Source organism: Coregonus clupeaformis, chromosome 1 (genome assembly GCF_020615455.1).
Source record: "Coregonus clupeaformis isolate EN_2021a chromosome 1, ASM2061545v1, whole genome shotgun sequence".
In the NCBI taxonomy this organism is placed as follows: domain Eukaryota; kingdom Metazoa; phylum Chordata; class Actinopteri; order Salmoniformes; family Salmonidae; genus Coregonus; species Coregonus clupeaformis.
This window is the reverse complement of record NC_059192.1, coordinates 44,006,728-44,022,128: the sequence shown is the minus strand read 5'-3', so window position 1 is coordinate 44,022,128 and position 15,401 is coordinate 44,006,728. Positions and strand designations below refer to the sequence as shown.

Genomic DNA, 15,401 nt, shown 5'->3' with positions numbered 1-15,401 from the left:
TGCACGCTGTGCCAAAGTGAGTCTGAGTGAGTGAGGTTTGTGTGTGTGTGTGTGTTAATCTCAATTAATCAAAAAGTTCCCGACTACTTTCCTCGTCAAACTCGAAAACTCAACCATACACTCATCCGACCTGACCCCAGATCTAATTTTGAGTGTAAGTGTACGTGATCCGATCATCCTGTCCCCGCCAGCACCCAGATCGCTGCACAGCCAGTGTGCTTCCCTCTGCCCTTGTGTTTGAATAAACAACCTCTGAGATGGCCGCGTCTGTATAATATGTGTCATAAAGCTGCCACCCTGCTCTCTCTATGTCCTGACCCCCGTTCCTCAGGGAGGGAGTAATGGGGACGTTGTGGTGACAATGTGTATCACTGTCGGTCAGTCGGGTGACATGCCTGGTGCCCTTGTCCTGCTCCGCTCACTCCTCAAGATGCTTGTCCTCATGCTCCCCCTGCCCTGTACATGTAAATGAGCCAAGATGCATTGTTGCAGGATCCCATGCTCTTAGCAAGGCTAAGTGTATGCATAACCTCAGCACTGACTGTCATCTGGGACTGTAATAAACATATTTATGTTTTTCATGTGACATTCTCTTACACTATGTAATATTTGTTCAGAGGGATTTTAGCATAAACTTGAAGATGCTCCTTAAGTGGTCAAAAAATGAAGCACTCTTACTCAAAACATATCTACCCCCAACTTCACGCCATAGTCTTTAGCATGTAGTGCAGTAGTAACATAGTGATAGTAGCAACCCTTTGTGAGAAAAAAACACATTACATCATGTATCTAAACAAAGGGGAATTTGTCATGAATTAAAACCTCTTAGATGTTAAGTCCTCTATACAGTATATGGGACTTTGAGCAGTTCTGGACCAGTTCCGACCGATAATTCTGTTTACAACGTGCTCTGTAAATGGTGCAACATCAATTGCCTTACACTCCCTAAAAGCACTGGTTGTTCTGATTCATATGTGCTATTGCAAGCTCAGCTGTGAGCTTCACAGACACAGGAAAATGATTATTTGCATAGGGAGCGACACGTCAAATTTTCTGGCCTATCCAGACAAAGTAACGATTTTCTGTGCCTGTGAAACTCACAACTGCGCTTGCAATAGTGTATATTGCATATAGCGGATGCAACAATAGTACTGTGATGTTCTCAGATGGATTCATAGCTGTCAACAGGGAAAAATACAAAATAATATAATTAACTTTAATCAAGACCACTTTCTCTTGGCTTACAGCTGAAGTTGTAACGCAGCCAGTGTGGCTCAGCATAAGACCATGTAGAACCTGTGTCAAACTCATTCCATGGAGGGCCTAGTGTCTGCCGGTTTTCACTCCTCCCTTGTAATTGATTGATGAATTAAAGTCACTAATTAGTAAAGAACTCCCCTCACCTTGTTGTCTAGGTCTTAATTGAAAGGAAAAACCAAAAACCCTCAGACACTAGGCCCTCCATGGAATGAGTTTGACACCCCTGTTGTAACGAGTCTGCACACATTTGAATGGTGTCTCAGCACCGCTCAGAGGATGATTGGAAGAAAAGTCTCTGTCGTCAGTTATATGAAATGGTACCAATATTGTACGTCACTAAGTATGATCATATTTATTTTACAGTTATAAGAAAGGTTACATTTTAAAGTAAGATGTTTATAATTTGATTGTTACTAAGCATTTCAATCATTTGAAGCCCTATTGCACCACTTTGGTTGAATAGGAAAAAAATAATGTAATATTTTTCATATTTTTATATTTTCATAATACTTATACTGCGCTTGTGTACTCAAAGGTGTACACAAGACCTCAGCAATCTATGAAAATAAAACAAAAGTTGAGTTCCAGACCTTTCTAAAACTATGCAGCATTACCAGTTATTGTTTACGACCATCTCAAAAAAAAAAAATACTTTTGGATATGTCTATTTATGCAGAAATCTACATTTTCCCCTATCATTCAAGATGTATTAAACTGAATGTAATTAGGTCTTGCTGTGTGGGCAAGTGAGGGATAATGTGATTTGAATTATAATGGGATGTACATTGATATAATAGCCTTTTATCATATTAGTTTCTCAATCAATCAATTGGCTGAAACTGAGATGCAAATGTAATTCATTTGGAAATGAACCTTGTGCTTCGCAGTACAATTAATGTCACCTTAACAAGCCTCTACCTCATATATTGAAACCAATAGATGGATTTGATTCACTTATAACTTAAAGCTGATGTTAACTTTAGAGTGTGTGTGTGTGTGTGTGTGTGTGTGTGTGTGTGTGTGTGTGTGTGTGTGTGTGTGTGTGTGTGTGTGTGTGTGTGTGTGTGTGTGTGGACGTGTTTAACTATACTTGTGAGGACCAGAAGTCCCCACAAGAATAGTAAACAAATTACATATTGACCAACTGGTGGCATTTTGTTAGTCCCTACAAGGTCAAATGCTATTTCTAGAGGTTTATGGTTAAGGTTAGAATTAGTGTTAGGGTTAGAATTAGGTTTAGGGTTAGCGTTAGGACCTAGGGTTAGTTTTAGGGCTAGGGTTAGGAGCTAGGGTTATGTTTAGGGTTAGGGTTAAGGTTAGGTTTTGGGGTTAAGGTTAGGGTTAAGGTTACGTTAGGGAAAATAAGATTTTGAATGGGACTGAATTGTGTGTCCCCACACGGTTAGTTATGCAGGACTGTGTGTGTATGTGTGTACATGCATGTATGTGTGTATGTGCGTTTGTGTGTGTGTTGCTTACGTGCGTGTATGCATCTGCCGGTGTGTATGTGGGCGTGCATGTGTGTGTGTTTGTCTGTTTGTGTATGCGTGCCTCCTTATGTCTGTGCGCATGTGTGTGTGGGGTGCATCATGCCTCCTCAGAGCAAGCAGAGCTGTAATTAAAAATGTTGCCCTCACGTCAATATCTAGTTTCTGCTCACTCAGAGGAGGCACATATTGTTATAAAATAACTCAAGATAATGTGTCTGTGTATTCCCAGCCTAGGCATTCTAACACCCAAGCCTAATCCCTCCAATAACGTTCGAGGACAAGGGCTGTAATTCACCACCCAGATTCATAAACACGCACTCTGGAGGCTAGACTTTGGAGCGAGAGAGAGAGAGAGAGCCAATACGACAACTAAACATTTGTACTAGTACAGCATGATACTGTAGGTGACAAAAAAAATTGCCTCTGTGGTAAAGATATATTGAGCATCACCACCATTGGGACAAGACCGGTCTAAAACAAATGGTTGAGCCTTGTATTATCAGTTGCACTGTATATGAGGGAACACACAGTACCTTCGTTTTGTCATACAGGGCATGGTTGTCAAGAAGCATCTGCCTCTCCTTTCGGGCAAATGTCCTCAGATCTCTCCCAAACTGCTGTGGAAGAACAGAATTGATAATCATATCTCTTGTTATCCTTTTTTATTTCATTTATCCCCCTTTCCTCCACCCTCCTGCCACCTTACAACCCTTGTTGTATTCCCCAACAGTAACTCTGCTGAAAACAAAAAATGCATAGACCAGCCTTCATTGTGTTTTCGCTGGTGACCAGCCTTCGTTGTAAATTCACAGGTGACCAGCCTTCATTGCGTTTTCGCTGGTGACCAGCCTTCGTTGCCTTTTCACTGGTGACCAGCCTTCATTTTGTTTTATCTAGTGACCAGCCTTCGTTGCGTTTACACTGGTGACTAGCCTTCGTTGCATTTACGCTGGTGACCAGCCTTCGCTGTATTTTTGCTGGTGACCAGCCTTCACTGTGTTTTTGCTGGTGACCAGCCTTCACTCTGTTTTTGCTGGTGACCAGCCTTCACTGTGTTTTTGCTGGCGACCAGCCTTCGTTGTGTTTTGGACACAGCTGACCAACTTAGTTACCCGCAAAAACAGCATCAAATCACATTATGCAGTCTTGCAAAGTGATGTCTAATTCCTATTGGAATCCAGCCTGAGTGGGTACATCCAACAATTCGGATATCGCCACTCTGTTGAGGGCAGCCCACACTTTGCCTGAAATAAGCCCATCTTTTCCCAGCAAACATGCGGGCTAAAATGTACAGTATCTGCATGTTCAGCCCTTATATTTAGCCTCACAATGATGTGTTTTACCATTTTCTTTTCTGGACATCCAGGGCTACAAGTAGAACACAACACAATTTGACATGAACAGTTGCATTCATGAGTTTTATTGACAAATGTCAATAAAACAAATAAGGTCTGCCAAAGCAAAAACCTGATAAAAATGAATTTATATGAATGCTGTAAGTACAGAAATTGTTTGGTCAGAGGGACATTAATAGCCAACTAATCAGTGACAACTGTGTGGAGTTTGGAGTTTGTGACAGCAACTTATTACAGTATTATAGACACAATGTCCTGGTATTTCCTATGATCTTCTATGTAGAAGAACCCCTTACCTTCTAACTACTCTTTAATAGCTTTTTTTGTAAAAAGATCTGCCCTTGTCTCACTAACACTGCTCCTGTAAGTCACTCTGGATAAGAGTGTCTGCTAAATGACTAAAATGTAAATGAAATTAAACATCACTTTGCAAGCCAGCATGATGTGACTTGATGCTGGTTTTGCTTTGGCTTATGCTGGTCACCAGTGTCCAAAACACAGCGAAGGTTGGTCACCGGCAAAAATACAACGAAGGCTGGTTACCAGCGAAAACACAATAAAGGCTGGTCTCCAGCAAAAACATAACTAAGGCCAGTCACCAGCGAAAACACAATGAAGGCCAGCTTGGCCAGCTATCTTTCCTGTTAGTGTTTAGCTATTCATTTCTCATCATCAATGTTTTATTTTTGGTTATTGACTGCTCTGTCAAGCGCTATCATCATGTGAATTGGATCATTTGTTTTTTGCAGATTAAATGTTTCCTAATTCAAACTCAGCTGCCTTTAGAACAAGATTGAATAAGGATTTTAGTCAATGTATCTTTGTTTGTCTTGGCATCCACATTCATTTCACAATAATTTGATCCATGCCTACCTTGGAGCCGGTCCAGCCCAGGAGGGCAAAGGCGTAGCGGTCAACAGGTGGGGCCACCAGGTCCACCCGTACGGCCCTCCAGCCCCTGCTGTCCCCTGGGTCCCTCTGCAGCCCTCTCTCCCCCTCCACCTGGCCCTCCTCCAGCCTCAGGATCAGGAAGCACTTCTGGAAGTGGTCCATGTCCTCAAACCTGCAACTAGGCAGCTTGCTCACGTCAAACGTGGAGCCCTGGTGATCACAGTACAGCAGAATGCCCTTGTGGGGAGAGAATATGAATCAATGTGGACATTGTCACTGTCACCACTAATAAAATAGATATTGACATTATAAATATAATATAGATATTGACTTTGTAATGGGATTGGTTTATGCTGCTACCTTACTTCAGTGCCTGATGGATGTTATTATGAAAATGTACAGTGAAGGAAAAAAGTATTTGATCCCCTCCTCATTAAAATGCAAATCAATTTATAACATTTTTGACATGCATTTTTCTGGATTTTTTTGTTGTTATTCTGTCTCTCACTGTTCAAATAAACATACCATTAAAATGATAGACTGATCATGTCTTTGTCAGTGGGCAAACGTACAAAATCAGCAGGGGATCAAATACTTTTTTCCCTCACTGTACCGTATACTGGGATATTTCTAAATATTAAAGGGATGGTTTTTGAATACCGTTGAAACTATTTCTTTAAAGTTTTTTAATACATTTGAATATTTGTAGCTACTTTTAAGTAAATACCGGCAGTCAACTTAGGCGATGAAGCAGATCGCATTCTTCATTTCACCACACTTTTTTCCCTCACTGTAGTTGCGCATTTGCACATGCTGTCATCTAGAGCCTGCAATGGTTTGTAGGATTTCTATACAGACTCGCAGTAGAAGCATAGAATTCTGCAAATAACAAAATCAAAATATCCTGAAGATCAACCATGTTTAATCAGAGGGTTGTTAGGCAAGCCAAGTAACATAAAACATCTGGAACTGTTAGAAATAGATGTTTACAATTGTCACCAGTTTGCTAAAGGTTGGGTAAAAACAGTGTGTCTGCCACTGAGTGTAATATGCCAACTGTGAGATTGCAACTAAATTACAACCTTCAAGACTCCGAACAATGGGGAGGCCAGTCGGACTCAATGGCACACGGTTTCACGCCACGGAAAATCACTCCCAAGTAAGACATTACTTTTTAGCAGAAAGATAGGAACGGAGAGAGAGAGAGAGAGAGAGAGAGAGAGAGAGAGAGAGAGAGAGAGAGAGAGAGAGAGAGAGAGAGAGAGAGAGAGAGAGAGAGAGAGAGAGAGAGAGAGAGAGAGAGAGTTGGGGAGGACAACAGAAAATAAAGAGATATATAGGGAGAGAATCATTGAGGATACGGCTGGATAAGACAAAGGGAAAGAGGGAGAGGAGTAGATGAGGAGATCAGAGAGGGGGGTAGATAGTGGAGAGTAGGCAGTAGCAGGAAGAAAAAGAGGATTGATTTCCTCTGGGCTTTGGCCTGGCTGATTATGCAGCTCCCCCAGTCCAGGAAGCTAAGGTGATTAACAATACAAATTGTCAATTTAATTCCAGCACCCACAGTAATTGTTGGGATACTGTGTTCCTCTTACTGCCCATTAATCTGCCAGGCTCTCCTTAAAGAGCAATAATTGAAGGAGGAAGTGCAGCTCTAACCGCTCCTCCTGTCCAACCAAGACACTGAGGTCAATCAAGAGACATTAAACACTACTGAGCCAGTACTGCCTGGTCTTGTTTGACCGCGTTTCTCCACTTCATTAGAAGAGACAGCGTTTCCCAGAGGGCATCGGGAGAGGAGGAGAGGAGGTGATGATTGAGTCATTAACTGATTACATTGGAGGGACTGAGTGAGTGACGTGGGGAATGCACTAAGAGTTGTTGTCCTCGTCCCTCTTCCACTGCCCCTTGTCCCTTACACCTCAGCTCCTCTAATTAGCTTCAGGCACCGATCAGCTTGTTGTCAGAACTGAGAGAAAAAACCCCTGATGTCACCCGTTGAACCCCAGAAACCCTCTCTATCTGCATTTACTGTACAGGTAACCGTTCACTTCCCACTAGGATAGGAACAGATAGAAAGCTTCCAACTCCCTCATTCATACTACATACATTCTCACTATCTACATTTCCACATACCGTAGATTATGAAGCCAAAGCAGCTGTGAAATTACTTAAATACTTAATAACGCAATCTTACATAGTCCGCAGACACTGAGACACGATAGTCCGGCGTTCCACGATAGTCCGACCACCATCTGCAGCCCGAATGTGCACCTCCCCACAATTACCAACGAACGCGTCTCCGGTATGCCTCCTCTATTCATTTTAATGTGTTGAAAGTTATAGAAATTGCTTGAGCTGTGCTGACAATTTGAAAGGTATTGTAGCTGCTGCAGCCTATTAGAGGATCTGGAGGTGTGGCTTGTTGAAGGCGTGGCCTTGAGTTAGCTCTTTTGGGACAACCGTGATTTAAAGTGTCATGCCAGGTTTATAGTCTGTTAATAAAGATTAAGCTTATTTTCTGCCAGTTCTGCAGTCTTAATAAGACTGATGGAAGTGCATGTGAAACCAAAGAACCTACTAGAGTGCCATTGCTAAGATAGCCACCATTTTGTTACATTGGTGTCAGAAGTGGGATAGCTATACACCAAAGCCTTGACAACATGGATGACACTGTGAAGCAGCTGGCGAAGAAGAGGAGGAGCTTGGCACTATGCTCCAGGAGCTGAGCACAGTGGCCCCACACACTCCTCTCACATGGACGTGGGGGAAGGACTATGAGCGGCGCCTGGGAGGAACAGGCAAGTCGGCCATGGATCCTGCACCGGAGGGTTCATACCAGGACAGCCCACTCCAAGCCAGTGGAGGTTCCCTGCTTCGCCATGCCACCTGTAGGACGACGAGGCGCAGGATGTCATCTGGAGAGAGATGGGAGTAAGAGGTCAAGGCGTAGGGTAGTTCTGTGTGAGTGAGACCAGTGGACTCAATAGGCTGAGTGAAAGAGTAGAGGATGTCGTCAACCTTTTTTTCAAAGTGGTTGACAAAGTCGTCCGCAGAGAGGGAGGAGGGAGGTGGCGGAGGATTAAGGAGGGAGGAGAAGGTGGAAAATAGTTTCCTAGGGTTAAAGGCAGAAGCTTGAAATGTAGAGTGTTAGAAAGTGGCTTTAGCAGCGGATACAGAGGAAGAGAAGGTAGAGAGGAGGGAGTGAAAGGATGATAGTTTAGTTTTCCTCTATTTTCGCACTGTTCTGTTAGCTCGCAATGAGTCACTCAGACATGGCGGAGAAGGGGAGGCCCGAGCCTGCCGAGAAGAAAGGGGACAGTGCGAGTCATAGGATGCGGAAAGGGAGGAGAGTAGGGTCGAAGAGACAGAATCAGGAGACATGATGGAGAAGGATTTAGCAGAAGAGAGAGATGATAGGATAGAGAGGAGAGAGTAGTGGGAGAGAGAGAGTGAAGATTGCGACGGCGCATGACCATCTGGGTAGGGCTGAGTGGTTAGGGTTGGAGGAAAGGGAGACAGAAAAGCAAACAAAGTAGTGATCAGAGACCTGGAGGGGGGTTGCAGTGAGATTAGTAGGCGAGCAGCCTCTAGTAAAGATGAGATCAAGCATATTGCCTGCCTTGTGAGTTGGAGGGGATTGGGAAAGGGTGTGGTCAAAAGAGTCAAGGAGGGGAAAGAGAATTGGAAAGAAATGAATCGAAGGCAGACATCAGGAGGTTGAAGTCGCCAAGTACGAAGAGCGGTGAGCCATCGTCAGGAAATGAGTTTATCAAGGTGTCAAACTCATTGAGGAATTCTCCAAGGGCACCTCGTGGGCGATAGATGACAATAATGTTAAGCTTGAGTGGACAAGTGACAGTGACAGCATGGAATTCAAATGAGGAGATGGACAGGTGAGAGAGGGAGAAAATAGAAAATCTTCACTTGGGAGAAATGAGTAGACCTGTGCCACCACCACGACGACCAGATGCTCTCGGACTATGAGAGAAAACACAGTCAGATGAAGAAAGAGCAGCAGGAGTAGCAGTGTTCTCTGGGGTTATCCATGTCTCCGTCAGGGCAAAAAAGTCAAGGAACTGAAGGGCAGCATAGGCTGAGATGAACTCTGCGTTCTTGACCGCAGATCTGCAGTTCCAAACACTGCCGGAATTCCATATGTGTTGTGCATGCAGGGTACACTAAATGAGAAGGTTTGCAGCTAAAGGGTGGGGAGCGTCTGTAACGCCTACAGGGAGAAGAAAGGCAGCACTTAAAGTAGATAGCCCTAGCTAGCAAAAATACAGTATTAGACCACAACAGATAAAGACAAAAAAAAAAACGTATCACTCCTGGAGATATCTGGCATCCTCTAGCTATAGAATGCCTTCCTCCGGGCCTTGACACCAGAGAGGCTGGCCGCCCCTGCCCCCTGTCTAAGGCCCTGGAAGAAGTTGAAAGAGTGGAAAACATATTGGGCCCAGGGAGTCGGGTTACCCCAAGGACACGGTGGGTAGAAACGGAGGTGGAGATCAAGAGTGACTCAGATGAGGTGGTCTGTCATGCCAAGGTGGAACACCGGCAGTGGACTCCATAATGGTCCACTTTGTGAGGTCAACGCCAGCCTGAGATAATCTTTCTCCTGTGGCCAGAAAGGCCACATCGCTCGCCACTGTGAAGCCCTCAGCCTTCCCCTGAGTCGACTGGAAATGCCAGGGGATGATGAAGTGAGGGGAACATCATCCCAGACACCTGACCCGCTCGTTGAGCCGGAAAATCAATTTGGTCGCTTGGGCCAGACGCAGGGCCTCTACCTTCGATGCAGCATCAGCGGTGAGGCCTGCCATGCGTTGATTGACACTGGTTCCATGATATCCCTTGTTCGGGCAGGTGTTCTTCCAGACACAGTGGGCCCTTCCCCTCTGGGTTGGACCCCTACCTTGGTATGTCTTTGCACTGTGACAGGGTAGCTCGCGGACATGAAGTGCCGGAGGTCTTTATCGGTGAGAGTCGGCAATGTCTCGTTGGAGCACGAGTTCTGGTTGGCCGATATCCAAGATGACTGCATCCTAGGGTTGGATTCCCTCAGTCAAGTGGGAGCATGCCTAGATGTTGGAATGCAAAAACTCCAGATGAAAGACTCCGTGATGGGACTTCGGAGCAGTGGAAGAAGACACCGGCAGCTGCAGGTGACTCGGCAAGAATTGGTGACAGACAGCCCCACAAAGATCCTTCCCCCAGATGAGAAGGAGCAGCTAAAGCCCCCCAAAGATGTGAGTGTTCCCCAGCAGGTGACCAGTGGCACAGTGGACATACCTTTGGAAGCTACCTGGCAAGCTGTGCGTGAACTAGGGCAGATGTGTTCGGAAGGCCTGAGCCTGAGCAGCGGGATATGTTGGAAGCACAGCTTGCAGAGTTTGTGGATGTCTTTGCAGCACGAGACGAAGACTGCCAGAGAGCCAGTCTGGTCCAGCACTCTATCGATACTGGCAACGCAGTACCTATCCGTTTGTGGCCCCATCGCTTGCCGGTGGCAAAGAGAGAGATAGCAGAGCAGAAGATCTGGGAGATGGCAGAGACAGGGTTCATCGAGCCATCCAACAGCCCTTGGGAGGCCCCCGTAGTCCTTGTCAAGAAGAAGGACTGCTCATAGCACTTCTGTGCAGACTACAGGCAGCTGAACTATGTGAACAGGAAGACTTCCTATTCCATCCCGCGAATAGATGATGCACTGGACTACATCACAGGGTCATGATGGTTCAGTTCCCTTGACCTCCGCAGCGGTTATGGCAAGTGGAGCTTGCCCCCTGAAGCCAGGCCAAGGTGGCAGGTCACCTGATGCCTTTCGGGCTCTGCAACGCTCCGCCAACCTTCGAGTGTCTTATGGAGCAAGTGTTGGACACGATCCCCCGCAAGAAGTGTGTGGTCTACCTGGACGACTTCCTTGTGCATGCAATATACTTGCATGGATCTCTGGCAAATCTTTGTGAGGTTCTACTTGCCATCCGGTAGGCAGGACTCATGTTCCTTCCCAAGAGGTGTCACCTACTGCAGCGGGAGGTCAAGTTCCTAGGCCATTTCATCGGGGCAGATGGAGTTGTAACTGATCCAGCCAAGGTGGTAGCGGTTCAGCACTGGGTGACCTCCAATGACCTCTCTGAGTTGAGAAGTTTCGTTGGCCTAGCTTCTTACTACTGGAGGTTCATCAAGGACTTTGCAACAGTAGCCAGCCCTCTATGCCACCTTACAAACAAGGACCAGCGGTTCGACTGGGATGATGACTGCACGGCAGCATTCGCTGAACTGCATCAGTCCCTAATCAAGGCTCCAGTCCTGGCATACCCCAACCCCCAGCACCCATTCATTGTGGACACAGATGCCAGCAATGTGGGCATTGGGGCCGTTCTTTCGCAGGAGGGGCCGGATGGGGAATGGGTGGTGGCCTTCTACTGTCAGAGCCTCAACCGTGACGAGCGCAACTACTGTGTCACCCCGGGAGAGTTGTTGGCTGTGGTCGATGCGCTCCATCATTTTCAACTCTACTTCTATGGGACCCAGTTCCTTCTCCGTACTGACCATGTCTCACTCACCTGGCTCCTCAACTTCCGAGAATCAGGTGGCTCACTGGATAGAAGAGTTACAGGAGTACGACTACCAGATGCAGCACCGGGCTGGCCGTCTCCACACAAATGCTGATGCGTTGTCTCGCCAGCCATGTGAAGAGGAAGACTGCAAGCACTGCCCACGCTTGGAACAAAAGGAGGGTCTCCTGCCCACAGTGGCGGCAATTCAGACAGCAGACAGGAGCTCAGCACCCTTTGAGAGCTGGAATGACCAAGACCTGAAGAGGGAGCAGGAAGGTGACCCGGTGTTGGCAACTGGGACCGACATCTGGTCTTGTGGGCCTATCTGTCAGCAGTGCAGGAGCCCACTGGCTGCACCCCAGCAGCGCTGATGTTTGGCAGAGAACTACGCACTCCAATGGACTTGTCCTTTGGAAGACCTCCGGAGCCTGAGGTTCCTGGAGCCGCACGCTTGGAGTACCTCCACCACCTTCATCAGCGCCTGGACACAGCCCACGACTTTGCTTGGCATCGCTTGATGGAAGCAGGGGTAAAGCAGAAGTGGGCATACGACACCCGCTGTCGAGGTCAGCCTTTCCAGCCTGGCCAAAAAGTGTGGGTGTACAGTCCCCGGCACAAGCGGGGTCTGAGCCCGAAACTAATGAGTCACTGGGAAGGCCCATGCACGGTTTTGGAACGACTTTCTGACGTGGTGTACCGCATCCAGCTTCGGACTCGTGGATGAGTTGTGGTCCTCCATCAAGATCGGCTGGCGCCTTACCAACCTCATACACCTCGTGAAGTGGAAAGAGAGGATGAGGTGGTTACTCCTCCTCAGAGTCCTGGATCATCGGACAACACAGCGGTTTCTTCACCTGAGGGGAAAGGTCATAATGGGACTCCCCGCGGCCACCAGGGCACCGCCGCCGCAGGCTCCCATCTCGAGGTCAGGATGGCACCCCTCGACAGCAATCACGACTCCACCGCTGAAGACCCCCATCCAGGTTTCAGGACTTTGTGTTGGATTTTGGGGTTGTCGGGAACGACTGGCCTATTAGAGGAACTGGAGGTGTGGCTTGTTGGAGGCGTGGCCTTGGGTTAGCTCTGTTGGAACAACTGTGGGTGAAAGTGTCATGTCAGTTCATATATTATGTTGTACTCTTAATAAAGGATAAGCTTGTACATCGCCAGTTCTGTAGTCATAATGAGACTGACATAAGTGCATATAATACCAAGGAGCCTAGTAGAGTTCCATTGTTAAGATAGTCACCATTTTGTTACAGTTTGAAAGCCAATATTCTAGAACACTGCTGTGCGTATGTGTACTTTAGGCAATCTCCTGTCACAAGTTGGTTGATGAAGAAAACTTGCATATTTTAAAAGGCTTTAATTTAGGTAACTTATTTATATACTGCTGGATATTGCTGTCCCTTTCTGGCTGTACATTTATTTTCTAGCCTTGAATCACTAAGGATGCCTTGAGCCAAAGGATAAATGAGTTAGCGGCAGTTTTACAGACCATAAGTGTCTAAACATGGGTGCCCTTCATTTGATGAAGCCTCCGGCCCCACGCCCACAAATCCACCATAAAAAAGGGACGTCTTAAAGTTTCTGTCTCAGAGGGCTGTTTTGCGCAACGCCACGCTGTAATCTTCTCCTACGCAGCAGGTAATGTCAGCGAGCCTCCCATGGTAAGATTATTTCACCAGAACAATTTACAGAGGAATTACTGAGGCGGATGTGTTGCAGGGAGTTCATCTTTGAAGTTAAGCTTTGCCTTTAAGACAAAAAATCTACACAAACGCAAGTGATGTGATTCTGTAGCTTGCCAAATGTGATCTAAAATGTCAGATTTTTTTCTTATTTGACTATAATGTTTGTTTTATTATTTTCAAGTGTGTGACAAACAGCTGACAAGCAGGCTGCCACCATGGCCACCTTCCCCAGAGGACCAAGAGCGGTGGCAGGGACACGGGCCGCTGTGATCTAATGTGAATCAGAGCAAAATATTTCAAACCCTCCCTTCATGTCGCAGATTAGCGTGTGTTAGCAGGCTGTGTTTGAACTATGTTTTCATTCGATTTTGAGCTTTGCCAGAACAGTCCGGTCTGATTACTAAAATTAAAGTGGAGCATTTTGAAACGTGTGTCTGTGTGTTTGTGTGTGGGGGAGGGGTGTGTGTGTGTGTGTGTACTGTGTAGACGTGATTAACTATACTTGTGGGGATCAGAAGTCCCCACAAGAATAGTAAACAAACACAAATTTGACCAACTGGGGACATTTTGTTAGTCCCCACAAGGTCAAATGCTATTTCTAGGGGGTTTAGGGTTAAGGTTAGGGTGTTAGGGATAGAATTAGGTATAGGGTTGGGGTTAGGGTTAGGGTTAGGAGCTAGGGTTAGGTTTAGGGTTAGGGTTAGGAGCTAGGGTTAGGGTTAGGTTTTTGGGTTAAGGTTAGGATTAAGGTTAGGGTTAGGGTTAGGGTAAGGGTTAGGGTTAGGGAAAATAGGGTTTTGAATGGGACTGGATTGTGTGTCCCCACAAGGTTAGTTATTCAAGACTGTGTGTGTCTGTCTGTCTGTCTGTCTGTCTGTCTGTCTGTCTGTCTGTGTGTCTGTCTGTGTGTTTGTCTGTGTGTCTGTGTGTGAGCAAGCATCCTTGTGTTTGTGTTTATCCAATGTCAGTGAAAGTACAAAAATCAACTTCAGTTCTCTTTTAGACAACGCAACCTCCAAAGCAAAAGTAGACGTTTGTCATAACTGCATGCAACAGAGATATGGAGTGTCTTGCTGTTTTTATTACGTCTTGTTTTGCAGTCAAACTGCGTAAAAGTGAAACCGAAACTTACATTTAGGCATACAGTGGCTTGCGAAAGTATTCACCCCCCTTGGCATTTTTCCTATTTTGTTGCCCCCCCCCTCAAAGACATTTAAATGTTTCCCCTTAAACCACTCGAGTGTTGCTTTAGCAGTATGCTTAGGGTCATTGTCCTGCTGGAAGGTGACCCTCCGTCCCAGTCTCAAATCTCTGGAAGACTGAAACAGGCTTCCCTCAATAATTTCCCTGTATTTAGCGCCATCCATCATTCCTTCAATTCTGACCAGTTTCCCAGTCCCTGCTGATGAAAAACATCCCCACAGCATGATGCTGCCACCACCATGCTTCACTTCTGACCAGAGTACCTTCTTCCATATGTTTGGGGAGTCTCCCACATGCCTTTTGGCGAACACCAAACGTGTTTGCTTATTTTTCTGTTTAAGCAATGGCTTTTTTTCTGGCCACTCTTCCGTAAAGCCCAGCTCTGTGGAGTGTACGGCTTAAATTAATATTATTAATTAATTAATAATTAATATGCCATTTAGCAGACGCTTTTATCCAAAGCGACTTACAGTCATGAGTGCATACATTTTTGTGTATGGGTGGTCCCGGGGATCGAACCCACTACCTTGGCGTTACAAGCGCCGTGCTCTACCAGCTATGAAGTGGTTCTATGGACAGATACTCCAAATCTCCGCTGTGGAGCTTTGCAGCTCCTTCAGGGTTATCTTTGGTCTCTTTGTTACCTCTCTGATTAATGCCCTCCTTTCCTGGTCCATGAGATTTGGTGGGGGGCCTCTCTTGGCAGGTTTGTTGTGGTGCCATATTCTTTCAATTTTTTAATAATGGATTTAATGGTGCTCCGTGGGATGTTCAAAGTTTCAGATATTTTTTTATACCCCAACCCTGATCTGTACTTCTCCACAACTTTGTCCCTGACCTGTTTGGAGAGCTCCTTGGTCTTCATGGTGCCGCTTGCTTGGTGGTGCCCCTTGCTTAGTGGTGTTGCAGACTCTGGGGCCTTTCAGAACAGGTGTATATATACTG

General features: G+C 46.0%; 1 protein-coding gene across 2 annotated transcripts in view; it reads right to left on the bottom strand.

Annotated features, from left to right (window-relative positions):
• The window catches only part of LOC121569188 (DNA nucleotidylexotransferase), a 221,706-nt gene that overhangs the window by 80,782 nt on the left and 125,523 nt on the right, over window positions 1-15,401 (bottom strand). The window contains exons 9-10 of one of the 2 annotated variants that reach the window (XM_041879938.2): window positions 4,979-5,233; window positions 3,284-3,367 (exon numbers count right to left, since the gene is read on the bottom strand). In XM_041879938.2, coding sequence (XP_041735872.1) covers window positions 3,284-3,367; window positions 4,979-5,233 — 339 coding nt within the window. The remainder of the gene's footprint in view (window positions 1-3,283; window positions 3,368-4,978; window positions 5,234-15,401) is intronic. The other variant, XM_041879949.2, reaches the window with a different exon arrangement.